We start from the raw sequence: 25545 nt of genomic DNA, 5'->3' as shown, positions 1-25545 counted from the left end.
CTGAACACTAAGCTTTGAGATTACTTACCTGAAACGGGATTGGCGAGTAGGGCACATTGGGAGATGATAAAGTACTAGCGTGATCCACGATGGAAAATTCATTACTCATCTCTGTTGGGAAAATTAAAACACATTCGAGAGAATTAGCACCGCGTTGACGCCAAACGCAGCTCAGGGCAAAAACACTGCGGGTTTATTCAAGTTTTGCGAAACCAAAGACACTTTGCTTGTTAACGGCATTTTTTTTACTGTTAGCCACAGTCTGACGTCGACCACCCTCAAAAGAGACAATTTAGAATAAGATAATTTTCATGCTTTTATGACAAGCAGACTGCCGTTTTACCGCGCGATGCTCAATCTCCTCTATTATCAATTGAAAGACACTGATCGCAGAGTTACAGATTTGGACATTTCATTCCAGATCTTCGTTCAGTTTAGGGCTTACATAATTGGCTGACCTTTTGCTTTCTTACGTGATTAAGAACGATCAACATGGAGAGTTTGTAGCCTGTCTTTGATGTTTTTACTTACTAAGTGCAATTTCTTAAACTCCACGCCAAGATTTATAGTGGTAAGTAGGGCAGAGAAAGTTGCAATCTTTGTCATTGTCGCTTAGACGGGACTATTATCGCCACAGATGTCACTTTTCCCCCGCCAGCCTCTACGGACACGAATGTTTTGTGTCAGTAAATTTTTGGTTGACACCAAAATAATTGCCAACACTCTTTTATTATTTATTCGACTCCCGCCGGTCAAACGCAAGAGAAGAGAAACAAAAGGAAGCGATAAACAAAAAACACTGGAGACTAGAAAAGGTTTTTTTAGTGCATTAATTCCCTGCTTGTCCGTTAGGAAAGGGGTACAGTCAAGCGTGACTCGTCAATTGCGGCTCTCCAGCACCAGGTCAGGGCACTTGCATCATCCCCCCCAAAGTAGTGGGCGTGATGACCACAATAACTTACAAAAAGAGTGGGTGAATAAAAACCGTCTCATGCCACGTATTTTAATGGGGTAATCTGTCACCAGCATTTAAAAAATAACGAAAGGCTGACAACACGCGAATGCTCTAACATCGGCTATTAGCGCAATTACCAGGCTATCCGTAAGGGTGTCAGTCAAATTTGAGGACGATTTTCCTAAAAATGAAAAACCTCAGGTTTTAGATCTGTTTTTCACACCATGTAAGCTTTAACTGTAGAGAGGTTGTGCCTTCATCAACATGCAAAATATAGGATAGATAGGAGTTCACTTCAGGGGGGATTACCTTGATGTGGGCTTAAGTAGTCGGCTGAGCTATTTTAGTGGTTTCTGTAGCCCCGCTGTGTAAAGGGTACCTTTTCAATTTTACAATGAAACCCAGAGAAAATATTTGAAAAGCAATTTGTCACGATCATGACATTAAAGCACAACGTGGCTGCGGCTAATAAAACATGTCATGTTCTTTTGCATATCGTGAACAAGCGTTTTGATTCTGTTTCTATTACTACGAACAAGTTTGACAAGTAAGACTCAAAAGGAGTTTGCTGAAATATCAAGTCATGCCCTTTGTTTAAACAGTAGCTGCCAGACCGGACACATGAAAAGAAACAGTGTATTTGTCTTACATTCCTTGTATGAAACATTTAATTCCTTTTGTCGCATATAAAAAATGCCGCTCAAACAAGGAAGGCAGGTAATATACGGGAGGGAATGTGTATCCTTGTCGAACCCCTGACTACGTTGAAACCCGTCTACTGTTATCGTCTTCTAGTCGATCATGGAGCTTTAAATCACGGTGGATGTTTAGCTTGGCTGAAGTCCTTGTTTACATTTTTGTGCAATTTAAAATTTGAACCCACACTGGCTGGTTGTTTTTCCTTTTGTCGTCAATTATCTAAAAAATAGGGGTCAAACGTTAAGAGATACATAATTATGCAATTGACTTTAAATATTTAGTGATTATTGGGAAGAATATCGATCAAAGAATTCACTGACGGCGGATTGTTCTAATTAAAAAAAAGTCCACTTTCCCAACTGCAGTGAAGGCTCTGAAGAACTCTTGGGCGTGTCTATAATAGGGGCATTAGAAATCGTTCTGTAATGGTCAAAGGAGAAATAACATTAGCATTTACAAGTTTCTTTGAAGGAAGTTAACTGTCAAAATAAATCGGGAGTCTGCTTGTAGTGCAACTCTTTAGCAATTTATACAACTACAAATTGTTTGTCAATGTGGACAAACAAGCTTTTAGGTTTGAACAAACATAGGCATCCAATGTGTTCAAAGGAGAGGACATCTCAATAATTTTAGTTATAATGACAATTAAAATTGGTAATGATGGCAAAAGAATTGATTCGATGAACTGAAGCGTTGTTAGAGGGTCTCTTCGCATGATTCCGGTTGACCCGCGCTGGTTCGGTTACCGGGATCAAATCGTGTGGCTTCTGTGCATTTCTGTTACCAAGATCAGTGAAAACTGGTGAAGCGACCACTCTGGCGTGAAATCTACGAGGCAGCCTGACAGGAAATTTTTGGCTTTTATTGATTCAAGAAACCTCAAATCCTTTCATCTCTACTCTAGCTAAACTATCGAAAGAATTCAGTCCAAACTTTATTGGAGAGGACCAAAGAAGTAAACATTACTAAATACTGTGAGTACTATCACGAAATTTCTTCACAGAAACCGAAATGTCGGCCTCAGAAAATGAGACCTCGACAGTCGGCCAGACCGCCTTCTCATAAGAACAATGCGAGATTTTTACAAAGGTTTCAGCGATGACGAGAGATCTTGGAAACCGAGCCAGTCCGTAAACCAGACTCATATGTAGAAAAATAGGCATGCATTGCGTATTTGTGGTAGTGCACTAACACAGCGTTGTATTATTGTCAACTGAGTTGTGTTTTGTCTTCCAGGAGATTCAAGTTATCTTTACGTAATATGTAGCTCTAACAGTGCACGATAATGTTTTGGTACCGTATATCATTATAGAGTCATAGTAGATGTCTTAGGCAAATAGACCCCTGAGAAGACATGTGGTTACTAGTAAAACAGTAAACCCAGAAAGATTGAAGAAAATATAATGGAATCGAGAAACATTCAAATGGCTTCGAGGCTAACATGTTGATCATTTTCAAGTTCCCTTTAAGACAACTTCTTTTTCACCACAAGTTTTCGCGTGCACTCTGAGTCTGACAGCTTCTAAGACAAAAGTTCACTGAAGTTATTCCATATCCGGCGGGGTTAGTATTTGGATGGGTGACCTCGAAATATACGACTTGTCGTCGGAAACACAGGACCGAAAATTCTATTTCAATAAGCAAGGAACAGATTTTGTTAGCTTGCTTTATGCAAAACAAATATTGATCCAAAAGTAAGTAAATATTGATATCGGCACAGTTTTTAGCAAGAGCAGAAGGAAGTTTTCAGGAAGTGTCGATCAAGAATAAAGTTTTGCCATCAGCAACAAAATTTGCGACATGAAAACAACTTAAATTCTGAACTTATAAAATGTTACCATCAGCAAAAATCATTTTGGGAGATTTTTGCTACGTTCAATTTTTCTATTGTACTTTTGGTTGCACAAGTAAATTGCAAAATCGAAAGTGACATCGAATTCAGCGGGCGCCGTGATCAAGTTACTTTGCATGCTTATTCGCGAAACAAAGGATACATCCGTGTGAAAATGATGGCAAGACACAGGGTTTTTTATTTGATTTTGTTTGTTTGGTTTTTTTTTTGCCTTTCACGTGTTTTAAATATTGACAAGAAATGTGCGAATTTAATCGCCCAACACTTGAGGGTGACCATTGTTTCTGCAAAGTCAAAAATTTACTCTCTTTTGTTGCTTTCCACTTGGAAACGCTTGCGTGGGAGAACAGTTTTGCTGTTCCCAACGCAGCTTACCGCATGTCTTGTATGTGGAGCTGCCACTTCAAGGGGTGCCTACTTCTCCTGTATAGTTTGTTCATCTACGACTTAATGAACACAGCAGCGATTATCCCCATTTGCTTCGTCGTGCAGTCTAATTTTCTGGTCTATTATTGTTGTTTTCATATGGGTGATCTCAACCTTGATCGGGTAGGGTAGACATTCCATCACGTGTTTATGACTCCAATTCCATTTCTAATTTCTTAACTCGCTCACCATCTGACATTTCTGCGAAACGGGCTGACTTCTTAGATCACGGATTGCTCCCATCTGGTCTAATTGTCACCATCTAGATTAGTATGTACCGACTTTTGTCTGGCGTATTGTACTTCCCACACACCCAAAATCAGACTTCCGCTTTGGTCTTAAGCCAAACACTCGATTCAGTTGTGTGTATTTGACAACTTTCCTTATCTTCGCGGATTCTTTCACGAAATTGGCACAGACATATCAGCTCGCTCGTTGGGGCAATGGTTACCCAATATTAATTGGGGGATTGTGGGTTCCGTAACCTACTCACAGACTTTCTGAGGAGTTCGAAAAAATATATACCCAGTCCCTGATGTCGTGAACGGGTGAAGGGACTACATCCATGTCGCTTAAAAATGCAGCATCGTTACGTATTCTACCACGGTTCTCTGTGCCTTTGTTAAGCTCCTGTCAAATCTGATATCTGTCATCAAATGCTATCGATGGGCGTGGCTTCTTTTATAATTTATCTTTTAGACACAAAGATACACGATCACTAGAAAAGGCGGGAACTCGAGGACTGATTCGACTCGAGACGTTCAAACTAAAATGTATAAAGCACTTTAGCCTCATAGTTTACGCATTAAGAACCAAGAACTCTAGCATGTAGAGCGGGAGAATTTTTTTTGTGTTTTTCAGGCGAACAGAGACAAGAGAGTTCGTGGCGAAGAATGATATATCCATTCGAGCTCAGTGACCTCGATTGCCTCTTTACGCCTAAAAACCGCAAAAAAAGTCCTGTGTTCTAAAGGCTATGACAACAATCCAGTAGGAAATGCCTGTCTTGGGTTTAGGTAAAACGAAAGCATCAGACCTATTACTCCAAAGTAGTAGTAGATGAAGTTTTATGGATGCTTTGTATGTGTACGATATTCATAATGTCGATCCATAGGCGAACGACCTTTAAAACAATGGACTCCACAAATCGAAATGATTACAATTTCAAATATCATCGGTCATCTAGAGGAAATTGAAGCAAGGCTATACAAACAAACAAATTAGAACAATGTTTTTTCTTATCTTGATAAGAGACACAGTTCGTTCGTTTGCCTTAGCGCTCGACTAATAACCTAATTGTTTTCTTAATTGAACCTTCACCTGTGAGCGGTCATTTTCTAGGACAGAACTTTATCTCGGTAGCAGACTGAGATACATTAGACGTCGTAATCAAAAACAAAACTGCCAAACAGTCTTGTTAGCAAACTTGTATATCACATTACAATTTCGGGCGACATATTTCAGCGTTGAAGCACGTAAAGCGATATATCCTTGTAAGTAGGTATGCACGCTAACAAGGTACCGAAATAAGATTTTGTCAGGTCCTCAGTGGATTCGAATAAATCACATGAAACATGGGATTTTACAAACCCGCCCCTTAATACTTGAAAAAGGAATACTTCACAAAGCTTCATTCCGCGCTCTTAATGGCGAACACGTGCAAAGCAAAGACAACAATTTACAATAATAGACAGGAGAAAAACTGCCAAAGATATGAAGAAGAGTAGGGTTCAGGATTAAACTACTTTATGAAAGAAATCGTGGAATCTACATGTCAAGGTTAGAATTAGGTAGGGATACGAGCTGGTTGGCAGAGTAGCGTGAGCTTTTCACTGTCAAAGGAATAACGAATACCCTAACCCCATCAATGAATTTAGCTTTTTTTAGCTACAATTACTTACCAATAGCACGGTTTGTGCTTCGAAATGTGTGAGTCCAACTGTCTGGCCCTGTTTGACTTTATATCAAATACTTGGCGAGCAAAAACGTAGCCAAATAAAATTAGGTTAGCGTGATTGCTTCTCGAATTCTTTGACAGCAGTTGTAGATCTTGTCTCGGACAATTAACAAGTCTTTTGTGTGATCTTTGGCTCAATTTACAGCGTTTAAAAGACCACACTCAATGAACCGAAAATCATCCGTAACTATTCCTACCATTGAAAAAATACTCCAGACCCACCTAACACAACATGAAAACTTTCCTAATTATCGCACTTGGCCTTAATGCGGTGTTTATCGGCGACAGAGAGTAAATACGGCTAAGTAAATAATTTTTGTTTGCACTAGATGATGCTCTTGTGGGACTGTTATCTCCAAACTAACTAGACAGCTGTTGTCAAGCTTGCATTCCAAAAGAGAGATGAGTACCTGTTTATTAGGCCTTATCGGAAGGTAGCTTTGATCACAAACCGAATATAGCTACGCCATGTAAAACGACAGACCTACGATGGTAGGAATCATATATGAAGAACGGCAATGAGCTTTAGGGAAATAGATTTTTACCGCGAAGGATTTGCTAAAGGAAACAAAACGGCACCCGTATTCTCCGTATTGCACAGACTCGCAAGTGTAGTTCGAGGATAAACTTCTTCGGCCTTACTACGAGACAATCGGATTATCCGGCGCAATTTAAAAGTCGGAAAGCGTCAAATCAAGCGATCGGAAGGATACTTCACATTGGCTAAATCGTGAACCCATATCAGGCACTTATACAGGCTATCGCTTCAGTTTATTACCGCTAAAAGCATTAATTCCAACAATTCCTAAAACTGATCAGTTCACGGGTTGAAAATCACTAGCAATATATAGCAATATGGTAGTCCAGTTTACGGCGAAACACTCTGTTCACTTTTAAACCACCAAATGTACTAGAGCTCTTTATACTTACCTTCTTTTTAGACCGTCAAAAAACAATAACAGAAACTGAGAGCCAGTGATCAATCAATATTACGATTTTCTATTAAGCATGCGCATTGCTGTCTCAAAAGGAGTACGACAAATGGGCACAAATGAGACACAAAAGTGATTAGCCCGAGTAATTTTCTGACTTAAAAACGCATTTGTTACTTAGGTTAACAGCAACATGTGCGTTGGTGATAGCTTTGTTGTCCTTATCTCTTTGTGCTAGAGTCGGATCCAAAATGCAATTTCCTGTGCGTATGTGCCTTAAGGCGAACTTTGCTGAGAGCAGATTATTTGCGCAGATAGCGTTCACTGATAGTGACTCCTCGTAATAAACGCTAATTGCAGAGTATGACCACTCCACGAAAAGTTAGTATACCGAATCAACAATAAACTCTACTTTGGTAACGTTTATTTTACTTGGTGTTCGTGGCAAGCGGTGCTTAGATAAAACTACGTACATAACAGCTGGAGATTCTGGCCCGATTTTTTTGCATTTCCATTCAGGAGTTCTTTATGTGCTATAGGAACCAAAAGACGTCACATAACGACTGTTAGATTGTAATATAATGGACAAAAAAAAATTATTGTCATGCATGTTGTAGTGAAGAAAGAGGTTAGATAATAAATGGGTTTCCGACAGTATCATTACTAAAGAATCTCATAACGACAAAAACAGGGAAAGGTCCGAAGCTCTTCAGTGTTGTCAAACGGACAGACATAATTTTTTTACCTATCAGGCCATTTTGAAAAATTGCCACTATAGCACGCTAAAGACGATTTTGTCCACAGTTATTGACCATACACAAACAGAGGACGGAAAAGCTGTCTGTACGACTCGGCGTGGGTAGAACATTCTTTTTCTACTCGGCATTTTTGTTTTTCAACGATGTTCAGCCCCAGATTATTTGATTCCATAACTAGCTACAAAGCGATGAATTCATACTTGACCCCCTTAATTCACAGCAAAATCGCCAGCGAAAGTTATCTTGACGTGTGCTGTTCAGCAGTGCAACTAAGTAATTTGAAAGGCCACTGTGCAATAAAGTCTTGTTAAAATGCGACACTTAAATAATTAAAAGCTTGTTAAAGAGGATGGATCATGCAGATATCATCTTTTGCCTGTCAAAGAAGCCTTTTAAGTTCCTACCAAACCTGTTGAATGGTATGTACTTGATATTTGTACAATGTTTACGAGAGCGTTAATAAAGTTCACTTTCGGTGTGGGGCCAAAACAACGCCCATCAGAGTAAACCGAGACGTAGATTTATAAGAGAAGATAGGGGTTCGGTGTTTTTTTTTAAGTGAAGAGAATGCAAAATACTGACCTTACAGTGATAGAAAACTGTCCTTGAGCTTGGTTTACAATTGGAAAGAGAAAGGGTAGTCTCGTAACAAGAGCTGGATACCGTTCCTAATGAGAGGATCTTGGTCCCGGACTGAAAATAGTAATCAGGGAAGTGCATTTTCAGGTTATATTTACGTCTAGGGAAGTACTGGTGATAAATGAGAGAGGAGGGAGGTATTGGCAGAACGTTTCGCGGCATATGAAGATATGCACGTGTCCTGACATTTGTAAACATTTAAAATGCTAGGAAACCTTGACTTAATGAACGAAACGATATAAGAAAGTAATCATATACTGAACTGCGGATATGAAATCATGTAAAGCTATGATCCTCGCAGTTATGGACGCAATTTTAGGAATTGCATGGAGAAGCCTGAAAAATTCAGGACTTCAACGGGGTTTGAACCCGTGACCTCGCGATACCGGTGCGACCAACTGAGCTATGAAGCCACTGACGTTGGGAGCTCTCAACCATAACTGCGAGAATCATAGCTTTACTTGGAGCCTTGACTTGTTGTAAAAAGAATAAACGTGCGAACGATCGCGAGGCGTCGAATGAGTAGTAATTCTTAATTAGGAGTTTACTCTGGAGGCGAATTAAAAAAGGGGTTGAAAATCCGTGGTAATTTTACTTGACCCTGCCCGGAAACCGGTGTGAAATGCAACGCAAATTGAGGACAATTATTTGTATATTAACGTTAAAACACATGTTTCAGGCCCGTGGGCTAGTTTTGATGCGGGTAGAGTCTTTTTCTCTTTAAACGGACCAAACAGCTCTAGTTGCATTAATCATTCCCCTTAGTAACTACATGTCGACCAGAAACGTTTTCCTATCTCCCTCCCTCTTGAAAGGCGCCGGAGTTTTATCGTTTTACCTAGGTTCCCATCGGCTTACAGCGTTTGTCTAACGGCTGGCAATAAATTAAAGCCCCTTTGTTGTTCCCAAACTCTCTTGTCCTTTGTGTTTGAAAAAGCAATAATTACGACGTTTCCTTTAGTTATTCTTTTTGGTAACGGTACTGAACTGGAACGGTTACAGAAGGTTTTCCAGTTGTATTCTTCTGGGATGTATAGGCGCGCAGAGATATCTCCTACCACATCAAGGTCCACCGGGTGGCATCTTAATGGACGTAGAGAAGCACGAGGCTTCATAAGCATCGATGCTCTTAAGTTCTTAAGTAGTTGCTAGGGCGACGAAATTCTTAAAGTAAAACTAGTGGGGGAATTAGAACAGGTTTACCCGAATATGACATATGACTTTTTCGTGACTTTGTAGTCTCACCAATGTTTATCCTTGTTTGGGTTGCTTTAAATTTCTCAGTGCACTTGCGCATTGTGCACGACTTTCCGCCTAATTGACTTTTAGAAAGCCTCACCCCTCTCCCTCTAATAATAAGTGGTTCAATCCTAAACGATCAGCTGTTACCTGTGGTATTTCACTTTATGATTCAAGGACTCAATTATCTGAAGAAACAATCTAAGCTATCCGAAGCTTCATTTCCCCTTTATATGCTATTTGTAGCGAGGGCTTAAATCATGAATCCAAAAAGTGAAATTAGATAATGAAATGAAAAATCTTAGATGAATGTGCTGACGCCAATCTGCACATTCTGCCTTCCAGTTATGAACCGCGGGGAGATCAACTCGTTCTGCAACACAATAAACTTTTTAGCATTTTTGTTTGACTTTCTTCTGGATAACTTGATTGCTTTTTGGCTGACAAGGTTACTTGAAGAAAAAATTATGACAAAGAAAGTCAAGAACAGATTAAAGCGACAAGATTAAAAGTGAGAATACAAACAGTACTTTCTTTCGGTTTTAAAATGAATGAGTGATTACGCTTTGCATATTTATGACTCCCGTTACAAGAACTTAAAAATGCGGACAAGAAACCGCTACTCTCCCCGTTCTCTCAGTTCGAATTTCCTTGTTCTTCAATAGCGATTAAAGTAGTTGGTTAACTTGACTAAATAGAATTTTAAGTAGTATTCTTTTGATCGTTTTTAAATGAAACCGGCAAAAATGAAAACAAAACAAAAACCCCATGCTGTTAATAAAAAAATTAATCCAAGTTAAGGTTTGGATGATGTTGTAGCGGATAACGACTTGCGACATTTAGGATTCAGGAAAATCCTAATTCGTTTGAGAGGACCAATCTTTCTTTATCCATTAGAAACCTGCTGGATGTCAATGCTAACTAATAGAGAACCGACAAAAAGCAAGTAGGCAGTCAACCTTCACGCAGTAAATCCTTGCGTGCTATTGGCGTGAGGGAGGAAGTACTGAAGGGTCTGGGAAGTTCCGGTTATATCACGCCTTTATCACTCTCGAGGTCTTCAAGTCAGTCCCGTTTGGGTCCCGCGAACATCCACGCTTGCTTTGTCAGGTAACTTTCGGATTAAATAGAAAAAAGATACGATGCAACGTCAACACGTTGGGAAAAAGCAGAATGGAAATATGTCTTGTTTTTAAGTGTACTTTCATTTGAACACTGTTGAAATAAGCAGAGAAAACAGAGTAGTTATCACAACTACTTGAAATAATCGACAAGTCATCTCAAGAATGTTGAAATTCGTCGGCTAGAAATTACTGGAATACTTTGGTCAATCGATCCGTAAACTTGAATATTGTCTCAGCAACGTTAACGTTTCTGTAGTTAAAAAGAATCTTAAGCAAGAAAATTTCAGTACTTCAACGCCTCTTCTATCTGTCTTAAAGTCATACTCGCGTGATGTGAAGTGCAACATGAAATAAAAGCATGAAAACATTTTAAGTTCGTGTGTGTGAATGCTCAGCTATTCGGGCAAAAGTCCAAAAACATTATTTAGACCAATATTCACTTAAATATAGTTTCATTGATTACAAAAGAATCGATCTGTAACCGGCAGAACTTATCAGATTTCAAAAAACCAGTACAAACCAAGCACTAACATAGGTAACGAGCCGTCTCTGGTCCAGCTTTATAACACCGAGGCAGTGTCGTCCGGTTGCGTTTTGGTACAAACGGAGATTTAGGAAATGAAATACATTGTTTACGTAGCACTTAGGTCACTTAGAGATGACGCATTATTATGAACGGAAGGCGTTTTTTGTAATTCTTGTCGAGATCTTTTAGACAACAGAATCATTTCTCGTGCAGCGGTTAAAATTCTCTGCAAGAAGTAACATCAACATTTGAGATAAGATATAGCTTGCTTACTTACGTTAGCAATGCGACGTTGACTGTGACTAAAGATAGCAGCGCCAAGTCGGTTTTTTGCCTTCTAGCCATCTTTAATGAGACGCAACGATGCAACATAGCAAGGACTTTTCGGAGTAGTGACTCCGTGTCGAAATAAATGCTGTTTTCGATTAGATAGGCGCGTAGGCGGGTGCCTTCTTTAATAGACTCGTATTTTCCCTCCATTTAGTGGTAAGCCCCTCTCGCACAAATTAACTCAATTAGGCTATAAAGGCGGCTTATTCCAAGTAACTATGTGCTGCTATTAATCTCACAGTGCGAGTGTTTGCGTCACTATGACTACGACGAAAAAAGTAGCCACCTTTCTTCTTCTTTATTGATGCATAATGCCAGTGCGGACTTCGTATTCTAAAATGTCAGTGCGGAATTTTATATGCATCAGCCTAGAAGCAACAGAAGCTACGATAGCTCGTCATTCATAACTGAACCACAACTTTAATTCATAAGCACTATAAAGATAGTGTTTGTTTTGTTGAGCAAACTTTGAAATACTTTCACCCAGCTGGGGTGGCGAATACATGCAATTCTAAAATTAACAACTCAGTAAAGTATTCTTCATAGTAAATTATAGCTACATGTACAGCCTGCCATGATGTCGAAAGCTGAAATCAAAGTTTGTCCTTGAATATGATTTTGTTAGACTAAAGTCTTTCGCTTTACAACTTACTAGATCTTACTAGACACTATAGGCCAATATCATTTCAATGTAACAGTGGACGTGGACGAGTGAACAATACTTGCTTGACATGAATAAATAAACAAAAAGTAACGTGAAGGACTCATCGACGAATTTTTTTCTTGATCCCAAATAACATCTGAGAGTGCCGCTTCATCAGCCTTTTATTTCACTAAAACCCGGTTGTCCGTTAACACATTTCTTGCTGCTTAGTTCCACCTTACGGATTGACAACGAAATGTCTTGCACACCCTTATAATATCACTTTGCCCCTGGGCATGAGTTTGCACTGAAGCGCCTGTGTTGCTCCCTGCGAGTAAACCTCACGTCTCAATCAAAAGCCCCGAGTTCAGAGGGTATGAGCTCGAACTCTTTATAATACTGTGTTGCATTGATTTCAAGAAATAAATAATTTTCCAAAAATCTTTTGCGTATAAATTCTCCAATATTTGTTTTGAAAACAACGGAAATCAGTATTTCAGTACTTTTATAAAACCAGTACTAGTGCTGAATAGTTTTCACTACATCTGCCAGTTGAGGTGTTTTCCAATTAATATCTGCTGCACATTGTGATGTCTTCATATTATTTCACCTGTAATTAGGTAGGCAAATGGAAGTGAAAGATTCAAGGAAAGGATGAGCAACAGCAAACAGGATATATTTTTAATTTCCATCAACTTTTACATAACACGCTACCAATTGCAAAGCAATTTAGATAACTTAGGAAAATGCATTGAAAATATGATAGTTAAACAGGACCAGGAACATTCAATGACCAGAATGTAACATTTCGTCGTCATCTCTTTGATCCATGTGGTTCTTTCCACGGTACCTTCAAATACCATAAAATAGGAACAAAATTCGAATCGCTGATTATTATTGTCTGTCAATAACTGTTGTAAATATAATCGAAGATTGTTTGAAAATGCTGATACTGAGACTATGCTTTTGCTTTATGAGGTTGCCTCTAGCATTTTGTAGCCGAGTCTGTCGCCTCTGTTTCTGATTTCATCTGTGTCTGACAAATCGTCGCCCCTGTTTATGATCCTGGAAATATGATTTTCTATCAGATACTATAATCTTTGACTTTCAAAGTAAAAGGAATCGCTGTAAAGATTCGACGCTAAAAAAAGGCCACGTTTGCTTGGTTAGAGTGTCTGGATATTGAAAGGATTTGCCTTGAAGGAATAGCTTCCTAATCTGGTCTATCAGAGTCACACAAGCGAAGGAAATCGATAAACAACTTTTGCAAAGCCTATGATCAGGACTTCACGGCATCCATGTTGGTTCGTCAGAAAATGCTTTCTTTTCATTGGCTTCTAATCACGTGGGTGAATAGGCTCTACAGCAAGTAGGCATCTAGACAAGACTCAATAACAGTCATGCCTAGCGCGTCCCACGCAGACGCCCTTAGGGTTTCGACACGCAAGAAATGCGTGACGAAACCCTAAAGACGTCTGCGTGGGAGGCTAGCCTTAAACAGGCTGTGATATAATTTTCAGCAAATTCGGAAACGGCGGCTTCTCATTGCGGACAAAAACGATCTTCCAACTTGTTCCATTCCACTAACCGATGTCTAAAGGAATGACTTGAAAAGATGACTTGAAAAGGGCTTTAATGGCTGAAACACAGTTCACGCCATGCTGATCTCAGCTGGTCACGTCCCCAATCGTTCCCTTGACCTGCGGTCGCAAAAGAGATTCAAAAAGGCCATATATGATTGGCCATTGAAAGTTTCAGTTCCTGCCATTTTACCGGATGTTTCCGTTTTGGAATGAAAGTAGTAAAATACGTTCGGCAACATTTGGTAAACTTTGAATTGTACACTAAATTCCTTAAAGCCTCACACCGAACTTCCCTATCTCCCTAACCTCTCGAAAGCGTATCCAATGCGGTGTGGAGTGGAATAAGACATAAAGTTCGACTTCCCATGCGAAGTTATCCAACCGGAACAGAGTTTTGTGGTTACGGTTTTGGACCCGGGTAGGTACTTTCTACTGGACAAGGTTAACGAATGCTCTGGGAACAAGAGTGGTCACGAGCACTGTTAAATACAGATTATACAAAAAATGAATAAATAAACAGACGAAGAGTATTCGCAACAGCCTATCTTGGTTTGGCAGCTTAAAGGGGCCAGGTCACGCAAGTTTAGGCAATTTCCTCACTGATCGAATGGTCATAGAATTAACTAAAATATCAAAATAACTGTTCAAAACTATAGAAGAGCTCTAACAAAACACAGGGAAGCCAAGAAGGGACATGGATGGACAAAACTGGAGAGGATTGTAGTGGATTGAATTTGGGTAAATTTGAAAAACGTCGGCCCACCTTTTTTCAAATTTATATCAATCTATATCAAAATGTCATTTACAAAGCTGGAAAATCATTCTCAGTTGTTATGTGGCCGTGATTTTGCAAATGAAAGACTCTTGCTCTGCCAATTTGACGTTTAGAGCTCATAATTAACAAAATGAAACAAATTAACTAAAATAGCGTGACCTAGCCCCTTTAACACTTCCCGTAGTTGAATCTCCACCATGAACGCTCGATGAACGGCTTTTCATTGCACTTCGATTCCGTCAGAAGAAGGGAATTATATACAAATCGGTATTCCACAAAGGTTACCGATGGACTTCTTTTAAAGTGGTACTATGATCAAAAAATCATATCCTTTTTTTCTTCAGATTTTGAAAGCGTGTTCGCTTTAACACCTAACTGGCAAAATTTTGAGCTTTGAGTTTTATCCGAAGGCTGTTTATTTTGAGTGTAAGTTTTGGATTTCACGGTCCGCCATTACTCACGTTCAAAACTGACCGATTGGGCATCAGAGGGTTGGATCTAGAGAAAATGACGTCATTTACTCACTAGCTTAAAATTTCAGCGTGTAAACGCAATTGATTATATATGCAAAACACGGGTTTAAAAGTCTGAAAGCCCTAAACTCCCGTGCTGCATATTAATTCAGCGCGTACACACGCATTGCATTCTTAAACTAGTGAGTGTTTGACGTCATTTTCTCCTCGACCCAGCTCCCTCAAGATTTTAAATTTAGTAATGGCGGACCAATAAATAAGAAAATTGCAGTTAAAATAAACAGGTGTTTTTTTTAAAATCAGAACTTAAAACTTGGATCATTTAGTGTTTAGTTAACATAGTTTCGAAATCCAAAGAAAAAAAAGAAATCTTTTTTTGGTCGTAGTACCACTATAATAAGCTGGCTCTCAGGCAGAAAGCACGAGTCAGGCAAAATAAGAAAAAGAATTTTAAGAAAATCGATACATTTTGATTTGAAGTGTCTCTACTTACAAACCGGACAAAACTCGTTGATATCACTCTTAGACAGAAATGTCCCCGATTATTAAAGAACGTTTTAGAAAACTACACTGCTCTACAAAACTTTTTTCCAGCTCATTGGCCACGGTTGCAATGAGTGCAGTAAGTTTGCCTTACAATGAAAACTGTGGGTAAAAGAATAAAACACTTTTGTTTACTTTTTAAAATGTTCGCCAAAAAGGTGTCGGAGAAAGCCGGAACGTCCCAGGAATGTTCGTCAGAGTTTGGAAGATACGATAACTTTATTTGAGGTGGGAAATACGAACTTTTCCCCTTAAGATTTGACGTTCCTTAAAAAGTTTTGCATGTTTCCCATACATAAACCCCACGCTAATCGCTTCAGCATTGTGGACCTAGTAACAGCGCTGTTTTGGCCAACATATTGTAACCCATAATCCCATAATCCCTCGATTCGCTCTGACGAAGGGCTAACGCTCGAAACGTCAGCTTTTAGAATCTCTGTACGGTGGCCAATTTACATTATCAACTCCGTTGATAAAACCAAATTTTTGTATATTGTTGAAGCGTCTAGCACTGTACAAGCCTCTTTTCTCTTTTCTCTGGCGCTCATTCTTCATTGGAGTGCTCCTAACTAATTAAAACTGTCATCCAGCATTTTGCTTTTGCAATGTTGCTGTCATCCAGCATTTTGCATTTTGCATTTTGCATTTTGTTCAGTTGACTTACTTTTCAGTAAAATTATGTATTAAATGCGTTTCTTGGACAAGGTATTCAAATTTAGCTGTCGTGACAAATCCCTTGAGGATAAAGACACTCTTGGCACTCGATCACCATAGCAACTTATCGAATAGGATTTGTGTATGGCAAAGCAACTTCTTGGAAGGAAATACACTATGTCAGGGAGAGATATTAAACTGCTTTCTTCATGAGCTACAACCACAAAAACTGCTACGATGAAAAAAAAGTGTATTTGTCAAATCTGCACTTGCGGGTAAGCTTTTAGATAAAGACGACTGTAGTAACCGAATGTCGAATTCCAAAGCTCGGTTTATTCGATCCTAAATAAGCTTTGAGTTTGAAGTTTCCTTTCCTCAGAAGGCCTGCTTTGTTGAGAATCGAAATGAGCTACTTCGCGCTTTTCTTATACCTTAGTCGCTAACAAAGAGATTCAGAATAACTCAAGGGCCTTTGATCTTTAATTTTGTTTAACGAAATGGCAGCTGTTCATTCAAAGAACTCAGTATTAAATTTCATCGCCAAACGAATCGTAATGTCCACTCGCTTTATTGGGAGAGCAAAAAGGTAAAAAAAAAAAAAGAGGAGCAACTGAATAGAAACATAGTGGTGATATTCAGTTTGGTTAAGCTTTTATTGCTGTTAAGGCAAAGGACATCGAATGTTTGGCCGGCAATTTCTAATTAGAAGACGAACTGTTCCATTTGAAAGTGTTAAAGTTGTTGGCAGAATTGTCACCTGTATAAATGTATTGCGCTTATTGATCGTTCATGGAGTAGGTCTTACCTTTGGATACTTTTCGATTTTGCAATAGAAGCGATGTTTGCACGATCATACGATTAGGAATTTAACTAAACATAATTATGAATTTTGTGGTTGTTTGATTGCTCGAGTGATAATTGATGCCGATCACGACTTGTCGGTCGTCTCAAGTTAAAACAACAATGTTCTTTCTTTGTAAAAAGAAGGATTTGAACTGTTGGACGAAACTGGACGCAAGCACAATGATCGTAACTTACGAGAGAGAAAATATACAATTTTCGTCTTGTGTTGTTATGTGTCCAGTAAGTCTAGTATAAACGAAAATGGAGAAAGGTAAATAAAATTAATTAATTCAACTTTTGCACGTCACGCAACTAGAAATTTAATTTTAATAAAAGACAGCGAAATACAATTTAAAAAAGTGACAACCTGACAAGGCCTTGGTTATTTAGTATTTCAATTATGCCATAAATATTTGCCATTCAAATTTATAAGGAATATAGATACATATATAGATATAAAGTGTGAAACTTGATTTTCGTAAAACAGTGCTCAATACATAGAAGTAGAGCCAAATATATACCGAAGAAAAAAACACATAAACTACAAGTTCATCCCTACAAGCCTGTTTCGTGGTTGCCCACTCATCAGGGGATTTAATGAGAACAAATAAGAATAAATGAGAATATTGTATATAAGCGATGGTAAAGTTTATTCTCATTAAATAGATATATATGGATATATATAGGATGAGTTTTTTTGTTAAACCCAAAAGAACAAAGTTTAGGATTGGTTTAGGACAAGCATCTGACATTGGTAGTTTTTCTAAAATCAAGGTACTGTTAACATTTGAGGACTGATGGTCCTTGGAAAAATTGGCACTGGTCAGTACCTAATGGGATTTGAGCCCATGACCTTCCACACTCTAGATAGGTACTATAATTACTGAGCTAATAGAGACTTGATGGTGTGGTAACGTAATTTGAGAGCTTTGACTGGAACTGCATCACCCATTCACTTCGTCATATCAATACATTAAGGGCTTCAATAACAGCATTGCCAAGCCACATAACTGTGTTGATGCATGGTCTCCAAAACGTAAGTGAAAAACCCTGAAATTTATTCACTATTTACTTAATTACATATTTTTTTTCCAAAATTGATGAAAGAGCTCGACACATTTAAAAAATGAAAACAATTCCTGAGCAAAACGGGAAATACAACCGATTGACATTTCTGGAAATTTAAACCCAGTAGGTTAAGCAAATTATTATCGCATGCGCACTTCCAGAACTATTGCAGTACTTTTTGATTCACCAGCTGACATAGAAAGCTTAGGTATGCTGTGTGGTATAAGCATTTCTTAACATGTTTAGCTAAGAAACCTCACAAGTCTCCTTAAAAGTCTTTGTGCATCACATTTTTGGTATTTATCTTTTTTTTATATTTATGATGCTCACTTTTTAGTCGGGTACCATGTGAATCGGGCCTAATGCAAATCCTGCATTTTAATTGGCTATGCTACTAGAGGACTATTAGTAATGGTCCTCAATTAGTGAAAAGCGTGACACTTTCTTTCGTTGTATTCCCAAATAAACATTTCTTCAGATTGCATTTGCTAACTTTTTTATTGCCTTTTCTGTCCAACTAGTTGGGTGATAGCAAAACAATTAGACCCTTCGCCCTAAAGGGCCATGGGTCAATAGCTCATTTGGCTTCGTCTCATGGGCTATTTAACAATTATTCCATGAGCGCGCGTTGGATATGAGATGATAGATAGCCAACGAGGCGAGTTGACTATAATCATCTTATATCCAACAAGCGCAAGTGGAATAATTGTTTTATTAAAAACGACCCCAAAATATAGAAAACTAGACTACAATAAAAATAAAAAGGCCCAAAAAATCACGCATATGCTTGCCGTGTTTGTAGATCATTGTATAATGGCTCATAACCCATGATGGCTTAGCCAATCAAAACTCTCGAATTGCATTATCCAATGATCCAGTTTTTAATAATGACCCATAGCCCACAAGGGCTACAGGTCTATAATATTATTGTTAAATATCACAGAGGAGGTTTGTGCCTTAACATCAATGACACTCATGGCAAACTTATATTTTGAACCAAATAAAACGTTTCTACTTCTCCTTGATAGCTGTTATCCACTCTCTGTGGAGTGCAATTTGAAAAGTTTGAGGAAGAGTATTTGTAACACAAACTGACTTAGAGAATTACACCATATTCACATACCATAATTACAGCATATTCACAAGGCGGTTATCTCTCCGAATAATACACATGGGAAAATCTCTCCATTTTTACTGGCAAAGAAAAAAATGCAGTTTTCAGGTAACTTAGTGGAAACTAAAGCATTAAAAGCAAGCATTCTTATTGGTCAGTGAACAAACAAAGTCATAGATGACTTGTGAAAGGGAGAAAAGAGTGCACAATGCACAAGCCTTAATTATGATTATCTATCTCAAGATTTCTAATTATTGGAGGATAATTCTGTCGAAATATAAGTGCTACACGGCCTTGTTTCTATTATGTATATTGTTGATGAGTAATCACTTGATTTTTCTCCTGAAATTCTAAATGAATAAACATTTGTAATAATTGTTTTCGAAGTCGTTCTTTGGGTTCGAGTAATTCTGTTAATCACTCTTTCTCATTTATTCCATTCTCCACTCGAAATCACGTGATTACCTGTAGAAAAATGATGCTGACCGTTTTTCATCCAAAAGCGAAAGGATTGTTTTTTTCTTCGGTTTAGCACTCAATTAGTATAAGATTACCTGTATTATGTATTCAAGGGCGTAGAGTAAATGGACAGGAACTTTCCAACCGCTTGGTGAACAGTTACCGGCAAATTTGGACTGTAGCGTAGAGTAAAATCTTGGCACGTTTTTCTTCCTTTTGTTTGGCCTTTTTTTTCCTTCTGTTAAATATGCCGAAGTCCAGTGTACACGAATGAAGAAAAAGTCCGTTTGTTTTGCTCAGTGACCTAGCCTATGAGAACGGAGGCGAGGGTGCTTTGCGTTCTCAAACCATAATAGACCGCTTTTATCCCAACAAATTTTGCATAATCATTGTTTTCGATTTCTCCTGGGACATGACGATGTCCCAAGAGAAATCGAAACCAATGCCTATGCAAATTTTTGTGGATAAAAGCGGTCTATTATGGGATTTGAGAAAGCAGAGAATGGTTTAAAAAAACGTTAGTAATAAATTTCTGAACAACCAAGGCCTGCAGGTTTTCCTATCTGTGAAAAAAATGCTGTTAAAAAACAAGCAAAATTAAGCAAAACAGGGTAATAAATTAAAACTAAAAACTGCACAACAGGGTAACTGATTACATAACTCGTAGTTAATAGAGGGGAATGGTTATGAAACCCGGCAAATTTCTTTGTTGTAGGTTTTTGTTCTCTTTGTTCGCCTTGACCTTTCACAAAACACAACAGTTCTTTACTCCGTACTGAGGAACTAACCAATATAGAAACGTGTTGGTTACGTAATTCATGAGGCCCTGACAGGGTGGGGGCGATCTCGTGTCGCTTGTCTGAATTTTAAAATCACTCGAGTCGGGGTTTAATCGGCTCATTCTCGGCCTTGACGTCACTGTCGGAATTTTGCTGGGAAAGGATGTCTTTTGTCGGAATTTCATTTTATGTGCTGTCGCTACTTTTTGGGTCATGTCGCTTGTCGAAATTTACCCTGTCAGGGCCTCATTCATGCATAGTGTATGAGCGCAAAACAAACGATTGTGCACGGTCGTGGACTTTCAAACCTAAATCTTGGCATCTTTGTTTGCTCCTGTTAACTCTGATGTTTGCCGAGCTTCCAAACCAGTCCCCTCTATTAACTATGCACAGCTGTAAGAAGAAAATAGAAAAAATAGGCTAACTCATTGTTGCACCCAATTCAAACGCTTTGGGGATAAAACGTTTTGTTCCAGGTATTTCCATATCGTTTAAATGTGAATTCTACATTATAATGCAAATACAATACACAAACCCCGGGAGATTTGAATTGGGTACAAGTCAACGTTTAGACCGATTCATACGGTGCGAATTTTCTACCGATTGAAAAATTTGACCGGTCATTTTGTTCGCACGGAACCGTGCATTATTTTCACTCTGTTCACACGGAACTGACAAACCAGATTGAAGTTTAACCTTTGTCAGTGGTTTTACCATCCGTTCATGCGCAGAGCTCTACTTTACGAAATCCAAAATGGCGTCAAGAGAGAGAACGGCTAACAATAGTAGCTAAGTTACCACATATCCATGCAACCACGTCTTTGCCGGGCTACTACGTGGTGTAAGCCTCGCACAAAGCGAGAGCGCACAAAACGTCCCGAGAGCTGTCTTAAAACTTTTGTCGTGCAAAAATTTGGATGGTCAAGGTGTTCACAGCGCGTCGGTTAAATACACGACCGTACCGGCTAAAAATTCGTCCCCAATTTGGGCGTTCAAATTTTTGAAGGGCGAGGCGTCTAAATTTTCGTACGTTTAGCGTGGTTCCGTGTGTACGAAACCCCTAAATGCACGAATTTTCTACCGGTAGAAAATTCGTCCGGCACCTTGTGAATCGGGCCTAACTTAGCCGATTTGGGCTATTGCAACTTTTTTCTGGAGTTTAAGTGGCATTTAAGGATGAGATCTTCAGAAGTGAACTTTCTTTTTAAAATTTTTATCTCACAGACGCCATCGTTGTCCACACGAAGGCTCAAGTCCCAACAGAATCATCAATAAGTCTAATCAAGATCGCTGTCATGTTAACTCAGAGTACAAAACCAATTATCTACCAGGCCAGCGGACCAGGGGACCATTTCTCCGTCCAACTGATAAAATCCATAGCGAGGGAGACGTGGGTACAGATACAACACAAAAGTTGGACTTTGTAGCGTTTCAAGTCACTCCCCCCAAGCAGAAAGAACCTGAAAAGTACGTACCCAACAAGAACCCGTTTCAAACAGTATCGGAACATAGGGATCATTACCGTGGCACTCGTACCATGCCGGCTAAAATCCCCCCGTATCTCCGCGGAGAAACTATGCGTGCCCCGTCCGCGAAGGTTTTGTACAAGTCCATTTCGCATGACGATTATAAAGGCTGGAGTTCCCAGCCGCAACGTGTAATACGTGTGACCGCAAGTAACTCTTATGCCCCTCCTGCAGAGCCGTTCAGAGAGACGTCGATTCATCGCCAGGACTTCCTGAGGTTTAACCAACCGCCACGCCCAACTGCAAGACAGCCGGACAAGATCAAATGCGATGGCTCAGTTGCAAATTCCACAAATTACAGGACGGAGTTTAACAGCAAAGAGATACCACCGCGATATCAGCGAAAACAAGAAGAACGCGTCCCGCCCGAAGAACCGTTTAATAGCAACTCTGTTTTCAAGGAAGATTTTGTAGATTTGCGTGGGGCGCCCAAGGCTCCGATGTATAATCCGAAAAGTGATCTGTTCAAAACCGACAAACCGATGGAGCAAACGACTACAAAGACTGACGATTACAAAACCTGGGAGATTTCACCGCGCAAGCAAGTAGAACCGGTGAAGTACAAGTCACCGCATGGGACAATGGACTGCCAGACCACTCATATGGATTATGCGCATTTTGGAAAGAAGGCTGTGCCAGCCAAGACCGCTAGACCCCGCACTAAGCTGCGCTTCGGACGAGAAGACGCACTTGATGACAAGACCAACTATGGCCTTAGCTTCAAATGGTTCTACGAGCCGGTCGTGCACTCTAAAGGGCCAAAGATAAGGAATGAAATCTTTCCTCCAGTTCAGGAAAGGAGTCCCGAAAAGTCAGAATTCCTCGATAAGTACAAGAGGTTTAACGTCGTGCCGCCGAAAATGTTCCGGGACCGGAGCACCCTATTTAAGACTTCGGAGGGAATCGCCAAGGATACCGTCTACGACGACGACTATACATGGCCTCGGATCACGTGTCCGGCCTCCGAAACACTGACCAAGGGAACAGGAACGTTGGTTTTTGATCACGAGACGGAAACTGGTCATAAAATGTTCGCTGTCACCGAAAATGCTCACAATCATACTGACATTGCAGTGACATAAACTCATACACATATACAAGAGATCGATAGTGTATTATAAGTTGATAGAAAATTGTTAAATGATTTTCCGGCAATATTGTATTCTCCCACAATGAGTTTTTTAGTGATTAATTTTATAACCAGTTTCACGCAATTTTATAGATTCAAATTTTATCATATTGGACTATTTTTGGTGGTATTTTTGAAAGAAAAAGCAGTTAACGCAGTTCTTATACTGGGGCTATATATCAAGTTTTTCGCACATTCCAAAGGGTGAATTAACAATGTATGCACCTCCATGTTGTGTGAACTGGATAACCTGGATGTGGACACACATTTAGTGAGGCCGGATTGCTGCCTTTCTTACCAACAGAAACTAGAGGGTGAGGGTGGGGGTGGCTCTGTCTCCACCCATATGGCTGAATGGCGGAACTCCTCAAGGAACTATACTGGCTTCTCTCCTGTTTTGTATTCTTGTGAACATAATGGCCTCTAACTGTTCAAATAGAGTTAAATATGTAGATGATGCTACAGTCATCGAATTTGTCCCCAGGCTCTCTCCCTCATATTTGAATTTTTACTGTTTCGGATATCTACTCGTGTGCTTCGTCTTGGGGAATGGTTCTTTACCCGTAAAAAATGCAAGGAAATGTGTATTAGATTTTCGCAGTATTGCCCGTTTCCGCCAGCCCCTCTACTAGTTGGTAGCTCTCTGATAGAAAGGGGTTCACCTGTCGGATAACTTAACATGGAAGGAGCATGTTACTCATATTGTAAAGAAAGGGAGTAGGCGGCTATACGCATTACGAGATCTTAAGAAGTGCAGACTATAGCTAACTGATAGGCAGCTTATTCTAGTCTATTGTAGCATTATCAGGTCTGTCTTAGAGTATGCGGCGAGCCCCGCTTGGGCTGGCCTCACGCAGTACTTAAGTGACCACATTGAATCGGTTCAAAAGAGGGAGCTAAAAATTTATTTTCCCGCCTCTGTGCTATGAGGACGCTCTTAAGAATCAGGCTTAATTTCGCTGTGCCAGAGGATGGAGGATGCGTGCATAACATTTCTCAAGCGAAGTTACTCTTCTTCTCACGCGCTACGTAACTTGGTGCCGCGTGTTACACACACAACACCGTATGCCCTTAGAACAGGAGAAACTGTTTCTGTGCCTGCCTTTTCAAAAACTAACAGACAAATTTTTGCACCATCAAATACCAGAATCACGTTGAAAAAACCGAAATATGATATGTCTTAACAGACATAGTATTTAATATTTACATTTATTAATATATACAACATTTGTAGTTTTGAGTCACAATTCATAAGTATTTGCATGTAATTATTGACCTGCCTTGTAATTCAGTTTATGCTGCGCAAAAGGTTGAATAAACGATGATGATGATTATTATTATGTGTAGTCCCAACAAAAAAGTCAAATGTTGGTACGGGAAAATAGGAACATCGAATGATAACGTTTTCGGACAGAGCAGAGTCAAAAATGATGTGTCCGGAAATCAACCCGGAACACAGTCGAATCGAACCCAGAACACATCAGTGAATGGCGAATGCTTCAGCATGCTATTCGTAAAATATTCTACCATGTCGCTTTCTTTTGGCTTGTCTCTTTACCGCAGTCTTATTCTTTTTCCGCGAGAAAAACCTCCGTGAAGAAGAAACAATTATTTTCCTGTTTAACATTCGCTTTCGCTACGTCCAAAGTTCTTATTTCTCCAAATTTTGCAGGTTTAAACTTCGTCACCTCCTTCTGATTGGTCAAGTGACAGCTTCTCTTGCGAGCAGTGCAATAGACCATATTCGTATTCTCGGTATTGGACTGGAACTAGCTTGCAATGGAGGCTAATGCGGGGGAATCTTTTCAAATGCAAATACTTTTTAATATATTCCCCCGCATTAGCCTCCATTGCAAGCTAGTTCCAGTCCAATACTGAGAATACGAATATGGTCTATTGCGCTGACAGCGGGTAGATTATCATATGGCCAATCGTAGAAAAGCGATGAGTTTTTTATTTCAGTGCTCTACAGCGACAACAGCGCATGCTCAACAGGAACACGATCACTTTGTCTTGCAGCTTTTATGACAGCCGTGAAAAGATCGGTGACGAGATAAAAAGGAAGTCTGCAAACAAGATACAGCTGTTAAAAATATCGATTTCCTAAAGATTATAAATCACAGCAATAGAAGGTTTTTTCACAGTGTGGGCGTGGTGTAATTAAGGAAAGGAAATGAATTTTATTTATGTGTCTAGGCTTCTAAGAGGGTTCTAACGCTGCTGGGGCACTAATTGGGGACTTTGCAACTAACTAAAACCAACAAACTAACGCAAATCAACGCAAACGTTGGTTTTTGAGAAGAGGGGAAACCCGGAGTACCCGGAGGAAAACCTCTCGATGCAGAGTAGAGAACTAGAAAACTCAACCCCCATGACGCCTGAAAATTGAGCCAGGGCCACCGTGACATTGGTGGGAAGCGAGTGCTGTAACTGCAATTAAACTGTCGACTGAGGCTCTGCTTATTCACTTCGTGGTGTTTTATTTGTACCCTGAAGTATTTGCTCATGCCCCAAGAGTT

The 25545-nt window shown here is 39.5% G+C and overlaps 2 protein-coding genes across 3 annotated transcripts in view; one reads left to right on the top strand and one right to left on the bottom strand.

Moving 5' to 3' along the window:
- The window catches only part of LOC137992750 (thrombospondin type-1 domain-containing protein 4-like), a 62606-nt gene extending 42738 nt beyond the window's left edge, over positions 1-19868 (bottom strand). Inside the window, exons 1-2 of one of the 2 annotated variants that reach the window (XM_068838254.1) lie at positions 19688-19868; positions 19143-19213 (exon numbers count right to left, since the gene is read on the bottom strand). The gene's annotated coding sequence lies outside the window, so the exon portion shown is untranslated. The remainder of the gene's footprint in view (positions 1-19142; positions 19214-19687) is intronic. The other variant, XM_068838253.1, reaches the window with a different exon arrangement.
- Positions 16235-24366, top strand: LOC137992753 (stabilizer of axonemal microtubules 1-like). Its single transcript, XM_068838260.1, has 2 exons — positions 16235-16383; positions 21596-24366. Exons 1-2 carry the CDS (start codon positions 16346-16348, stop codon positions 22977-22979), a joined length of 1422 nt encoding a protein of 473 aa, XP_068694361.1. The 5' UTR covers positions 16235-16345; the 3' UTR covers positions 22980-24366.
- Positions 24367-25545: the final 1179 nt, after the last annotated feature.

The sequence above is a fragment of the Montipora foliosa genome, chromosome 2 (genome assembly GCF_036669935.1).
Source record: "Montipora foliosa isolate CH-2021 chromosome 2, ASM3666993v2, whole genome shotgun sequence".
Taxonomy (NCBI): domain Eukaryota; kingdom Metazoa; phylum Cnidaria; class Anthozoa; order Scleractinia; family Acroporidae; genus Montipora; species Montipora foliosa.
Note: the sequence above shows the minus strand (reverse complement) of the source record. Positions and strands in the feature narration are given on the sequence as shown.

Bases quoted from the DNA above. Each gene is read 5' to 3' on its own strand.
- LOC137992753 (XM_068838260.1), top strand. From the start codon at position 16,346: ATGAAAAAAAAGTGTATTTGTCAAATCTGCACTTGCGG. The intron at 16,384-21,595 runs GTAAGCTTTTAG...TTTATCTCACAG, and splicing joins TGTCAAATCTGCACTTGCGG to ACGCCATCGTTGTCCACACG.